The 13883-nt window shown below is 46.9% G+C and overlaps 1 protein-coding gene across 1 annotated transcript; it reads left to right on the top strand.

The window, feature by feature from the left end:
• The first annotated feature begins 1009 nt into the window (after nt 1-1009).
• Znf582 (zinc finger protein 582) lies at nt 1010-12183 on the top strand. Its single transcript, XM_076838086.2, has 5 exons — nt 1010-1446; nt 2000-2088; nt 3208-3334; nt 4089-4184; nt 9825-12183. The coding sequence occupies exons 2-5, from the start codon at nt 2080-2082 to the stop codon at nt 11279-11281; spliced, it is 1689 nt and encodes a 562-aa protein (XP_076694201.1). The 5' UTR covers nt 1010-1446; nt 2000-2079; the 3' UTR covers nt 11282-12183.
• The last annotated feature ends 1700 nt before the right edge of the window (nt 12184-13883 follow it).

Below are 13883 nucleotides of genomic sequence, written 5' to 3'. Positions count from 1 at the left end.
TCGAGGTATCTGATACGGATTTGAGTCCAGAATTTGCAAAGACACACCTTGTTAATAAAAACAGAAATAGTACGATTTCCAAGGGAACAACGGATGTGAGCCGCCTTTTCCCTAAAGAAGATATATATCCGGTTCACGCGTCCTTGAAAGTCCCCTCTTCAGGCACTGGGGCAGGACACATCTAAACGACGGTGGCACCTTCCTGTCCAGCACCAGGGCTAGGATCGAGGACAACGTGTGGGCAGGAACAGAGAGGCGGGCCTCTGCAGGCCACCCCTGCTCGTAGGAGGCACAGCTGTGCTTGGGCGTCGCGGTGGTCTGGTCACTTCTGGGCCCGTAGTTTCCCATAAAATGGGAGGGTGAGCCTTTCCGTACCCAGGGGACGGGAAACTCCCGAAGGCTTTGCCGGGAATCTCAGTAACCCTTTGAGATCAAGTCTGGGGGAGGCAGGTCCGCAGGCGCTCCCTCCGTTCCCTCGCACCACTTTGCACGCGCGGGGAGCAGCGCACGACGCCGCCTGAGCAGGAGCCCGCGCACACGCACGTCCCCGCACGTCGGTCCTCTCGAAACGCCGCGAGATCCGCCTCGCCACGCCGAGATCGCGTTCCCCGGAAGGGGCCGCGGCGCCCGCGCGTGCGCATCGCTTAGCTTCCGGTCGGCGCCGCGGGACGCGCCGTGAGAGGCGGGGCGCCTGCTCCCCAGGCGGCCGGTGAGGAGTGAAGCGCCACTTCTTACGCGAGCGCGCGCGTGTCGCGCAGCGTGTGTTTAACCCGAGGGAGGACTTGCTTCGTGGGGGCCTCCGGAGAGTTTCAAGACCCCGAAGCCCTGGGCGCCCCGCCGTGGGAGCCGAGGCTGCACGGGCAGCGCGTCAGGGGTCGCGGTGGCTCTCTCCGTGGGGAGGCGACGCGCGAGGCGCAGGCGGCCCGGGCGGGCGTCGGCAGCAGGGCGCTCGCTGCCTCGGCGCCCGCACGACGCCCGCCGCCGGCTGCACTGCCGCGCCCGTGCGAAGCACTGCTCGGTGCTGACCTCAGAGGGTCAGAGAGGCCGAGGGTGTTCTGCGGGCGCTGAGCCCGTGAGCGTTTGCGTGGCTTGACTTCTTGTGGCTGCATTTCCTACATCGTGCAGAGGATCCCGAGTTGGATATCTTGTTAGTGATGGCCAACATTATTTTGGTTGTGCCAAAAATGATTCAGCCACTGGCCTACTTGTAGCCCTGACTCCTTATGTGCTGCGTATTCTTCTGCAGAGCTTGGTGTGCAAATGTGCACACTACTTTGTGTCTATGGAGGGCCACATTCATGTGCTGATAGGGAGCCCTGGGCTTGCGCCATTTAATTTATCTGCCTCTCCACTCCATTTCTTGACTCGAGGTAGACCCTAAAGTGGTGTCCACAAAGCCTATCGAACTGCGGGCTTTTTGATTGTGGAAGTTGGGCAAAGAGCCAGGTAGGCTTTTTTTGTACTGGGGGTTGAACATGGGGCACGTTACCCTTCTTATGTTTTTATTTTGAAATAGGGTCTCACTCAGTTGCTTAGGGCCTCCCTAAGTTACTGAGTCTGGCCTTGAACTTGCAGTCCTCCTGCCTCGGCCTCTCAAGCCACAGGTAGACTTTTGAAGATGTTAAATTTGATGCATGGGAGAACGAAATGGCATAATCCTGGGGAAACTTTATTTTGGGCTGGGGCTATGCATATTATTATACAAATCCTCTATATTACTCTACCTAAGGGGAGGTCCAATGTGGGTCTCAGTCACTGGAACAAGTGTGAGCATCCTTGTGTTAGATGTGTGTCAGCAACAAGGCAGGACCTCTGGGTATTTAAGGGAAATCAGAGAGAGAGGACCCTTGATTCCTACCTCCTTGGCTGGGTTGAGTGACAGCGACAGTTTGTCCTCACTCTGTTTTGAGGGTGGTTGGGGACAAGAAGGTGAGGGCTTGAAACCTCCTCTTCTGGGAGCTGTGAGGCAAGCCTGCCCTCTGTTCTTTCCTTCCCGCAGCTCCACCATCTCAGGAGACTGCACTTCCTCAAGAGAGGAACCTGGAGGAGGACCTACCACATTTTGAAATTCTAAAAGTCATGTCCCTCGTGAGTTTTAAAATCATGTAAATACTTGTTTTCCTTATCCTGAAACTTCCCATCTGGGTTCCATTACTCAATTTAGTTCTTAGAGGTCTCCATTTTAGGGACTGAAAGGCCCAGACAGCTAATTCCTGTCCTATTGCCTGCCCCCACAAATGCCCATGGGTCCATTCTACATAGCATCACATGTGTCCTGACAGTTCAGCCTTCTGCTAGGAGGACAGATGGAGCAAAAATACACTTTGGCTTATGAAATGAGAGCACCCTTTGTCAGAGCTGAGATGAAAAGAATGGAAATGACATTTGGGGATGTAGAAAAGCAGGGAGCTAGTGCTGGTTGGTCTCCATGTGAGTGTGTATGCAGTGTCCTTCTTTGGAAGAAATAATTGAGGCTTAGCTGAGAATCTAAGATTGAATGCCAGAGCTAAGATCTAATTTGAGGCTGCACAGAGCATTTGATTCTGGGTCATTCTTCAATAAGAGAGAGAGAAGCGCACAACTAAGGATGTGGCTGATAGCAAGTGTAGACTGTCAGCCTGGTGGGTGGTCAGATCATGTAAGAGCTTTGAGATTTGGGATCAGTTCTGGGTCCACAGTAACTGAGCGTGCCATTCTTTTCATTTTAAGAAAATTGGATAGTCATTAACAGTCATCTTTGTGTTTGTTGTTTTTCTCATGAAGAAAATGCTCACGATATATTCTGATATGATGAATTTAGGTTTCTGAGAAATTCTTGATGTAGATGAACATCTTGTTTTTAGATAAAAACATTTTTATAAAAATTTTTGAACAATAATTAGGTGAAAGCCCATTAGGTATCTTTTTTTGTTGTCCCATCAAGGTAAAAACTATAGGCTTTACCTTAATGGTATCAAGCAGAGCAGGCAGCCTATTTTAGCACACTATTGCACAGAATAAAGAAAACTCCGTTTAGCTTTTTCATTTTCATCCCATACATGCACAAGAGCTTTGGCTTGCTGTTTTAGTCTTGCCCACTTCCTCTGTCCCCGCCCCAGCTTTTTCATTCACCAGAACAACCCCTTCCTGCAAAGACTTCCAGTTTTTCTCATCCCACTGTGAAAACATCTTGAAATATACATGTATCATTTATTCCTCTTGTTCCAGGGGTCAGAATTTTTCAGGGATGTGGCTATAGTCTTCTCACAAGAAGAATGGGAATGGCTGGAGCCTGCTCAGAAGGATTTGTACAGAGATGTGATGTTGGAGACTTACCGCAACCTGGTCTCACTGGGTAAGGTGATCTGGTCTTATCAGGGGTCCACGGCCAGTGTCTCATTGGAGGGTTCTTCCTGCCCAGGGGAATCTAAGCCACCCTAAAACTTAAAATCTCAAATTATTAGTGAATAATAAAACACAGATATTCAGAATTGTATTCACGAAACGCGAAGCTCCTGATCTAGTCCACATGGGTTCTGGAACTAGACAAAGAAAAGATGGATCTGATGGTTTATTTAAGGGGGTTCATCAAAGGCAGGGATAAGGTCTCAGGGGCAGAGTCTTGTTTCTTAATGTCTTGTAGTCAAGAGGTTGATTGACATCTGGCAGGTCACACCCATCTCAGGTACTGTGTGGGCCACAGCAGAGTGGGCTAGAGATTCACATTGACCCTGAGCAGCTGACCAGAGAAAATGTCCATTGGTCATTCCCAGACACCAGATGTCTCTATCCACTAGGCTTCCACGCATGGTGACCCACATGCAACCCATGGCTGGCTCCTGACACGGTCTGTCAGCTTGGATCTTACTCTAGGGCGTTTCTGTCCCCTCCTGGTCGGTTTCTGGGTGTCAGTCAGTTCTGTGAGTGTTGGTCATTTGGGGAGTGACTAAAGGGCATCCCACTAGCTGAATCGATTTCAAGTAATCATTAAGTCGTCTTCTAGCTTTCTTTTTGCCACTGCCTCTCTGTGCAATGACCCAGCCCTGAGTCTGAGTTCTGGCCATCCCATCTCCACTATAACTGCGTGGTCTTTTTCTTCTCTTTGCTAGGTCTTGCCATATCCAAACCTGATGTGATCTCCTTCCTGGAGCAAGGCAAAGAGCCCTGGATGGAGGAGAGGGTGGTGTCAGGAAGCCTGTGTACAGGTGAGTGAGGCATCAGTGGAGAGAGGGCAGACCTGCATCAAGGAGGTGGCCCTTGGCATTAGAAAGTCTTCCATTCAAGTTGCCAGATTCAGAGGTCAGGTCTCGCATACAGGTCCTTGATCTTTCCTTCCTGAAACATTTATTTATCGTCTTGTATTTAGCGATTGAGTGAATACAAGTGTTACACTTCCTAAGGAAAGTATTTTGTTTTTGGAAAGAGATGTATGTCCTTTAACCACTTTTCTAAAGGAATCTGTGTCAGCTCTTTATTTAAATTTTGGAGAACAATCAACAAGTATTTTTGAGCTTGTGTCATGCACCACAGTGTATACTGGTGAGGGGCCACCCCGTGTCCCCACCTTCGTGGAGCTTATCTGCCAGAAGAAATAAACATGAACACACGCACGCAAGCACATACACAAACACGGAAAAAAGAAAAGGTCATCTGGGCCGCACAGCAGGGCAGCTGGTCCAAGGAGGAGGCATTTTAGCTGAGACGCAGGCCTTTGATGGCCCTTGGTAAACATCAGCTATGAGTGTGAAAGCTGAGTCAGGGAAGCCCTTGGTGCCTCTGAGACAGATGGCCAGGGTGGCTGGAGTCGAGCAAGGCATGGAGCATGGAGAGAGGAAGGAGCACCTTGGTGTGAGCCAGGGACTGCCAGGGGTCTTGCCCATGTGGAGGACCCAAGCCATGATGGGTGGGACCCACCTGAGAATGTGTAGGTAGCATGTTCCTCACAAGTTTTTTGTTTGTTTTTTTGTGTGGTACTGTAGCACTGAAACACATCCCCAACCCTTTTTGTTTTTTATTTTGAGATGGGCTCTTACTCAGTTGCTTAGGACCTCACTAAGTTGCTGAGGCTGGCTTGAACTTGCAGTCCTTCTGCCTCAGCCTCCCAAGTCTCTGGGATTACAGGTGTGCACCACTGTGTTCACCTTGTGTTTCTTTTTTCTTTAGCTTTTCAATATTTTTACTTGTAGGTGGACATAATACCTTTATTTATTTTTAACGTGGTGCTGAGGATTGAACCCAGTGCCTCACACGTGCCTGGTAAGTGCTCTGCCACTGAGCTATAACCCCAGCCCCTCATGTTTCTTTTCGTTGGTACCAGGAATTGAACTCAGGGGCCCTCAGCCACTCAGCCACATCCACAGCCCAATTTTGTATTTTTTTTTAATATTTATTTTTTAGTTGTACACAATACCTTTATTTTGTTTACTTGTTTTTATGTGGTGCTGAGGATCGAACCCAGGGCCTCGCATGTGCTAGGCGAGCACTGTACCACTGAGCCACAACCCCAGCCCTGTATTTTTTTTTAATCTGTTTTTTTTAGTTGTGGATAGACCTTTACCTTATTTATTTACATGCAGTGCTAAGAACCAAAACCAGTGCCTCATGTATGCCAGGCAAGTGCGCTACCGCTGAACCACAGCCCCAACCCCCTATTTTATATTTTATTTAGAGACAGTGTCTCAGTTGCTTAGCACCTCGCTTTTGCTTTGAATTCACGACCCTCCTGTCTCAGCCTTCTGAGTAGATGGGATTACAGGCGTGCTCTACTCCTCCCAGCTCATTGTTCCTAAAGTCACAAAAAACACAACGTTTAGATTAATAAGAAATACGAAGGCATGATGGAGAAGAGATTTGAGTGGGCAGAATGTTGGAACCTTGTTTTAAATATTTTACTATATTAAGTATCCTAACTTAAGTCATTCAGAAATTTGTGTATTTTTAGGAATGTTAGAGTCAGGGCCAATAATGGAGGAGGAAAAAGCTAAACTAATATATTTTCAACTAAGAAGTGCTCATCTAGTGATAGCAACAATCTGCCAGTAGCAAATATAAACAACTTAATACTGGGCATGTTAGCGAAACTGAAAAAGTAAGAGGGAGATTGATTTCTAGTTCTTAAACCCTTTAGACGCAAGTCAACATTTTTAGTAATTTAAAATAAATCTAAAAATAACGAAATAGCTGTTTAGTGTTTTTTTGTTTGTATTTGTTTTTTAAGACAGGGTCTCTGTAGTTTGCTCAGGGCCTCAATACACAGTCATGGCTGTCCTCAAACTTGGGATCTTCCTGCCTCAGCCTCCAGAACAGCTGGGATCATAGGTGTGTGCCACGTTCATTTTTTTTAACAGTCCAAACTGCTCTTTCTGATGTAATCAAGTTGCTCCATAAAGTTGTTAGCATTTTTTACAAGACAAAAGGCAGGTAAATAACTGTAGTCTGGCCTGGTCTCAGCGTTCCAGATCTCTTGTTGGTGTGCCTCCTCTAGTAGATTCAGTTCCATGGCTCACGCATGTTGGTAGGCAAAGCTTTGGTGGCACAGCTTGCTCAGATGCATTTAAAAGCACTGGGTGTGGACTGGGGATGTGACTCAGTGGTGGACCACTTGCCTCACATGCTCAGGGGCCTGAAATCAAAGTGTCCGTCGTCCTCAGATTTGGACTTTGAAATTGAGGGAAGTGTGTCCTGTGAGCCAGGGACTCACGAGTCCATCTGCTACTCTGTTAAGTAGGTCTTTCAGCAGCTACTACTGCATGATGCTTAGGTCTTGATCCATTTTGTTTTGTTATAACAAAATACACGAAGCTGGCTCACTTATAAATAAAATAGGTTTATGTGGCTCATAGTGACTAAAAGGTCCCAGCATCATTGTGCTGGTGTCTGGTGAGGTCCTCCTGGCTGTGGATCATAGCATGGTAGAAAAGTGAAATGGCTACATGAAGAAGGGCCAAGTATGTATGATGGCCTCACATAAAGCGGCTCCCTCTCAGAACTGGTCTATTGACATGAGGCCTACCCTGCTCCCGGGAGCCAGGTGTCAGCCATTAGCCCTTTTGGAGGGTGGTTTTCTGTGTTCTAATCACCTCCCGTTGCGCCCTCCTCTTAGAGGTCCCACCACCTCAGTGCCATCTCATGGAGACCATGTCCAAACCATGGTGCTGGGTGTGACAAATAGTTGACAGTCCAGGTTCGTCATGAATAAACCACCAAAGACAGTTGCCTTCTAGCTGTCTTCACTTGTCACAGGCCTGGAGAAGGTGCCAGCACAGTGTGTACTAATATAACTAAGAGTCAATACTTCACTGTTATCCCCAACAATTAATAGTTTGTCTTTACTTATCACCATTTGAATTTGATGTACTCACAATTGAAATGTTTAATTATGCAAAACTCTAGTACTTGTTAGAAGTGAAAACCAAAATATTGTATTGCTGACTGTTCATAAGATTTTTAGATATTTATTCATTGGTTGTTCAAAACAGTGAGTACTAATGCCCAAATAGCTCCCTGTGCTGTTCCAGATCTCATCAGGAAAGATGAAAACACAGAAGAACTCACTTTTTTGGAGGGTGGGGTACTGGGGATTGAACACAGGGATGCTTAACCACTGAGCCACAGCCACCCCCCCACCCCCCGCTTTTTTGTATTTATATTTTATTTAGACACAGGATCTTGCCGAATGCATGGGCCTTGCTGAGTTGCTGAGGCTGGTTCTGAGCTCAGAGCTTCCTGCCTCAGCCTTCTGAGCCCCGGGATAAGACCTCACTATATTGTTGCTGTTTCACATTCACAAGGAGTTAAGTAGACACAGAGGTTAGAAATCAGGATTATAGTATTTTCTTTGGATAGTAATATAATCAGAGATGTTTATATTTAGAAGACTGGGAAAATGCTCATGGAATCAACACTACACTCTGCCATTGATCGATAAAATCTGACCATTTAAGGCAGATGTGATAGATTGGCATACAGAGAAAGGCGTGTTTTTAAAGGCTTTTCCTTGGAAGTAGCCAAGGTTTTTTCCCCACATAGTTAAAAAAGAGCAGTCAGGTACTGTGACTTTGCTCCTCCAACAGTGGCCACTGGGCATAGCTGGCTGTCCCACACCGTTTTCCTCTGTTCACTGGCCAGCTTTACTTCCGTGGTCTGCTGCCATCCTTTGGTGCCCTTTCCCTTTCTTCCTTTCTTTGGTGGAATGTCCTCACCACTGAATAGGGCCGTACGGGAGGACATTGTGAGTGACCATTTGGAATCTGTCTCGCCAGATGCATTCCTGGCCGCAGTAGAGACTCGACCTTCCTCCTGCACAGCTGGTGCCTGGAAGTGTGTCTTTACCCTGCCTAGTTGCACTGTCTCTTCATGGAGTTGTGTGGATGTACTATGGTTGTAGCACAAGACCTCGAAGTGACAGCAGCCACATCATTTTCACAAAACCTCATGATCTTTCACAGTCTTCCTCACCTTCTGCTGTAGAAGCAACCTTTATATTCCAATAGTTTTAACAACAAAATGAGCAAAACTGATATGCCCCCATATGAGGCAAACACGTACCTGTGAAGTCCTCCCAGGCCATATGCTGAGAACACTTCGTGGCCTGGACAAAAGCACCCATCTGCTTTCCCCTGTGGTTCCTTGACAGCAAGCTGACACTCTTTTTTAGCCAAATGGGGTTGGTAGCTGTAGTAGTAACCACCTCAACTGAAATCTCGGGCCTGTGAACTCTGGATCTAATACACCATTCACTTTTTGCTTGTAATTTGAATAAGCAGCAAAATATGTAGTTCTGGAAGGGACCCACCCTTCATCAGTTGTGCCTGATCATCTTAAAACAGGGTGCTTCTTGTTCCTAAGTCACTGTAGGCAGTGGAAAGGTCCAGGAGAGGCTGCTCAGTTGTTGGTGGCTTTGCCGTGTTGGTCAGCTAAACTTCAGTGACAGAAAACGCCACAGAAGCCGCAGCAGCCCTGTCAGCGTGGCCTCTGGGTGCCGAGGCAGGACAGGGCCAGCCCCACTTAGTCTTACTTTTTAAAATTGTGATAAAATACACATAACAAAAATCACCATGATAACCATTAAGTATACAATTCAGTAGTGATCATATCCACTACTGTGCAGCTGTCGCCACTTTGAACTTTTTCTATCTTGTGAAATCTCCATGATTTTGAAAAATACTGAGGATGATGTATATTCAACAAATGCAGCTGTTTTAAGTGTGATATTAGTGAATGTGACCATCACACAGTCAAGGCAGGACGTTGGCATGACCTGAAGGCTCCCTGGGCTCTCTCATGCGCCTCCCACATGCTCCTTCATGCTCCAGGCAACAGCCATTTCTGGGTCACTCTGGGTCATGTCAGATCATTTCTGTCTCTTCTAGTGTCTCATGGAAGCTGCTTCTTTTTTGCTGGTACTGGGGCTTGAACCTTGAATCCAGGATGCTCCTTTGAGCTGCATCCCCAGTCCTTTTTATATATTTTTTATATTTAGAGGGTGTCTTGGTAAGTTGCTGAGGCTGGCATCGAACTTACAATTCTCCTACCTCAGCCTCCCAAGCCTTTGGAATTATAGGTGCAGGCCACCATACCCAGCCATAAAGACTATTTTTTAAAAAAAGTGATTCAGAGGTGATTGAGATATACACTAACATGTTTAGAACTACTCTTATCATCTCTCTGATTACCATCCTCATTTCATTTACGGTATTTATTTTTCTTTCTCTGTTAGCTACCTTTTAATTGCTTAGCCACACTCAAGAGCTTATAAGTATTATTTTGAGCCTAACCTTTCCAGTTTTTACTAAATTTCCTTCTAGAAAAGAAAAATAAAACATAACTGTTTTTTTCTTTTTTAGTCTTGAAATCCAGATATGATACCAAAGTGTTACCTCCAGAGCAGAATGTTCATGAAGTCAAGTCGCCCCGGTGGGAGATAATGGAAAGACTTGCAAGTTATGGTCTCAGGTGCTCAGGTTTGCCTGGCGACTGGGATTGCAAAACTCAGTTTGACAGACAACCAGGAGGTCCAGACAGGCACTTCAGTCGAATGTTAATCAGTCATGAAAAAATACCTACTTTGAACCCGCAGACATCCCTCATTTTTTACCAGAACATTCACACTGGAGGAAAGCCACATGGATATAATAAGTGTAGAAATGACTTCTGGCAGGAGGAATTCCTTATTAATCATCCAGGAATTCATTCTAACGAGAAACCCTATAAATGTAAGGAATGTGGGAAGGCCTTTAAATATGGCTCACGACTCATTCAGCATGAGAATATTCATTCTGGCAAGAAACCCTATGAATGTAAGCAATGTGGAAAAGCCTTCAATTCTGGGTCCAATTTCATACAGCACCAGAGAGTTCATACTGGCGAGAAGCCCTATGAATGTAGGGACTGTACGAAGGCCTTCAGTCGGAGCTCACAGTTGATTGAACACCAACGGATTCACACTGGTGAGAAACCCTACCAGTGTAAGGAGTGTGGCAAGGCCTTCAATCGGATCTCACATCTCAAAGTGCATTATAGGACTCATACTGGGGAAAAACCCTATGCATGTAAGGAGTGTGGGAAGACTTTCAGCCATCGGTCTCAGTTGATTCAGCATCAGACTGTTCATACTGGCAAGAAACTCTACGAATGTAAGGAATGTGGGAAAGCCTTTAATCAGGGATCAACTCTCATTCGCCATCAGAGAATTCATACGGGGGAGAAGCCCTATGAATGTAAGGTGTGTGGGAAGGCCTTTAGAGTGAGCTCCCAGCTTAGGCAACATCAGAGAATCCACACTGGAGAGAAGCCCTACCAGTGCAAGGTGTGTGGTAGGGCCTTCAAACGGGTGTCACACCTCACCGTCCATCACAGGACTCACACGGGCGAGAAGCCCTATGACTGTACGCAGTGTGGGAAGGCCTTTAGTCACTGTTCCCAGCTGGTTCAGCACCAGGCCTCTCATGCTGAGGGAAAGCCCCGGGAACACGAAGGATGGGGGACGACTCTTGCTCGAAGTGCCACTGCGCTTCAACACTCCAGGCTGCGGAGTGGAGAAACACGCACGAATTTATTGAGTGCAGAAGAGCCTGCCGTCGGCACATACCCATTGTTGATCATCAGGGAGTTTGTGTTGGCCAGCAGCCATGTGAATGGAAGTCAGGGGAAAGCCCAGCAGCTCAGGCCAGCTGCCAGCTCCCGCACCTTACAGAAAGGCCTGAGGGGGAAGGGGGTGGGAAGGCCTTCGCTCAGAGCTTGTCTTTCATCTGAAGTTGTAAGCTCTACGGAAACATTTGTGGATATAAAGGAATGTGCTTAGACCACTATTTATCAGGCGGGGAAGGTTGGGGAATATTTATCTCTGACACATTCAGAATCATATTTTCTAACCTCAGCTTACTAATTTCAATAAGAGCCAAGTTTTAGTTTTCTTGGGGGTGGGTGAAGAACTGACTGGATTGCTCCCCGGGAAGTGCATCATGCAGGTACCATAAAGGGTGACGAGCAGGTCGTTCACACCAAGGGGTCAGACGGCCCATGCTCCTCCTGGGCACTGCGTGCACACAAGCCGGGGAGCTGAGCTCAGACACACCAAGGGTACTGGTCAGCCTACAGAGACCCGGGCCGCACAGCAGGTGGTCATCTCCTGGTCATCACCATTTCTCTGTGTCCCTATTTCAGGAAGAGTCTGTTTGGGAGAGTCTCTTAATTTCCCCATGGGCAGCTTGTTTGGGGTCGTATTTTGTGACTTCTGTCACGGGCAGGTGTCATTTGCCTGCCCAGACGCTGTGGCAGCTCACCTTATTGGCAGCATCGTCTCTTGCTTAGGACGTGAAAACATCAGATTCTCATTTTCCAACCTCCTGAGCCACTCAGAGTGACCAGTGTGTCCCACTGTGAGTGGGGCTTTTGGGGAGCAGTTCGCTCCTTCCCTGTGCACTTCCCGGTTGGACATCTTCACGTGGGAAGGTGAGACTGCAGCTGTTGTGGAGCCAAGAGGAGGAAGAAGGACCTGGAGAAGCCGACTCAGAGCCCGGAGACCCCAGGCTGGGGCGGCCTCATGCCTCTGTGCGAGAAATAAACCTTCACTGCCCATGTTTTAGTTGGGTCTTTTGTAAATTTGCATCCAAAAGCATTCCAAATGATATAACTTCAAAAGTATTTAATTTTTTTTATGATTGATAAGTGTGGCTGAAAATGTCAGCTTTGATTGTCTTTTTTCATGGCTAAATATAGGGCTGGTTTTTAAATATGTTCTATGAACTTCAAAAAATGTATGCATTCTACATTTTTGGGTATAATTTTTGAAATAAATCTGTTAAAACCAGTGGGTTTTAATGATAAAATTCTCTATATTCTTATATAACTTGATATATTGGATCAGAATTTCCTAAAATTGACTTTTTTTAAAAAAACAAAGTCCTGAGATTCCTGAGACTTTTGCTTTTTGTTGTTTGGGTTACAACATTCCAGGCTGCGGAGTGGAGAAACACGCACGAATTTATTGAGTGCAGAAGAGCCCGCCGTGCACATACCCATTGTTGATCATCAGGGAGTTTGTGTTGGCCAGCTAATCCTCTACATGCATGTTACACCTTTCTTTTTTTAAAATGTTTTTTTCGTCGTAGGTGGACACAATACCTTTATTTTAATTTTTACATGGTGCTGAGGATCGAGCCCAGTGCCTTCCACATGTGAGACAGGCGCTCTGCCACTCAGCCCCAGCCCGCAGCCTGAATGCCACACCTTTCATCTTTATGTGGTGCCCACCTCTGCCAAGTACAGCTGCTGCCTGTTCTGTCAGGTCTCACTGGACAGCCCTGCTCGTCCATTTGTTGTTTGACGCCTTTGCGCCACTGGAACGTTGCAACAGACTGGCCACAAGACTATGTTTACTGTCGGGCTTTTTAGATAGAAAGTTTGCTCCTACGTGGCCGCGTAATTCTTTGGCTATTTATTTTCAGATTTTGTATACTAATTGTAATGCCTTATCTCTCTGTGGTGTGCTTCTCCTGTTACAGGCTGGGCCTTCTGGAGGCTGAGGTAGGGCAAAGGCCCCCTTCAGACCCGGATTCTTGCGGTCCAGTCAGATTTCAGACGTGTGGCTCAGAGTAACAGGCAAGAGTTTATTGAAGGGATAGGAAAAGGGGAAGGGGACACTCTCAAGGGAGAAAGTAGGTCCTCAGAGAGGAGATGGACCACGTGCCCCTCCTGTGCTCCAGTTTATTGGGGATCCCAGAGAAGTTTCCAGAGAGTCCTGCCCAGGTCCACCTCTTGACTTTTGACTGGGCAGCATGATGTCAGACTTTGAAGTCCTCACTGCATGACAACTCTTGGTCACTTTGGCCTGTGCTGACCGGTTCTAACTGGATTCTTTTTTTGTTTTTGTTACCAGGGATTGAACCCAGGGGTGCTTAACCACCAAGCCACATCCACAGCCCCCTTTTTTGTGGGGGGTAGAGGGTACTGGGGATTGAGTTCTCGGGGGCACTCAGCCACTGAGTCACATCCCCCTATTTTGCATTTTATTTGGAGACAAGTCTCAGTGAGTTGCTGAGTGCCTCACTTTTGCTGAGACTGGCTTTGAACTTGGGTCCTCCTGCTCAGCCTCCTGAGCCTCTGTTGTCATGATACCCAGCCCTAATTGGTTCTTAACCACACATTCTTACAGATTTTACAGGTAGGAGGAATTATACTCATTTCCCTGAATTTTAAATCTGGCCTGTGAAAGGGACACAAAAGGTTCCCCCTTCAGGGTGGCTTGGGTTCCTCTTACGACATTATTTCAGGCCTGTATTTTTCCTACAGTTAACAGTTTGTTGAGGGGTGTGACATATCCTGTCCACTCAAGACCATCAGGGCTGCAGGCAAATTGCTTCTTAGAAAAGAAAACATGGGGGTCAGCACAGTGCGCCCCTTAT

Source organism: Callospermophilus lateralis, chromosome 18 (assembly GCF_048772815.1).
Source record: "Callospermophilus lateralis isolate mCalLat2 chromosome 18, mCalLat2.hap1, whole genome shotgun sequence".
Lineage (NCBI taxonomy): Eukaryota > Metazoa > Chordata > Mammalia > Rodentia > Sciuridae > Callospermophilus > Callospermophilus lateralis.
Note: the sequence above shows the minus strand (reverse complement) of the source record. Positions and strands in the feature narration are given on the sequence as shown.

Coding starts and splice junctions, on each gene's coding strand:
- Znf582 (XM_076838086.2), top strand. Junction 3,335..4,088: donor CCGCAACCTGGTCTCACTGG/GTAAGGTGATCT, acceptor TCTCTTTGCTAG/GTCTTGCCATATCCAAACCT. Junction 4,185..9,824: donor GTCAGGAAGCCTGTGTACAG/GTGAGTGAGGCA, acceptor TTTCTTTTTTAG/TCTTGAAATCCAGATATGAT.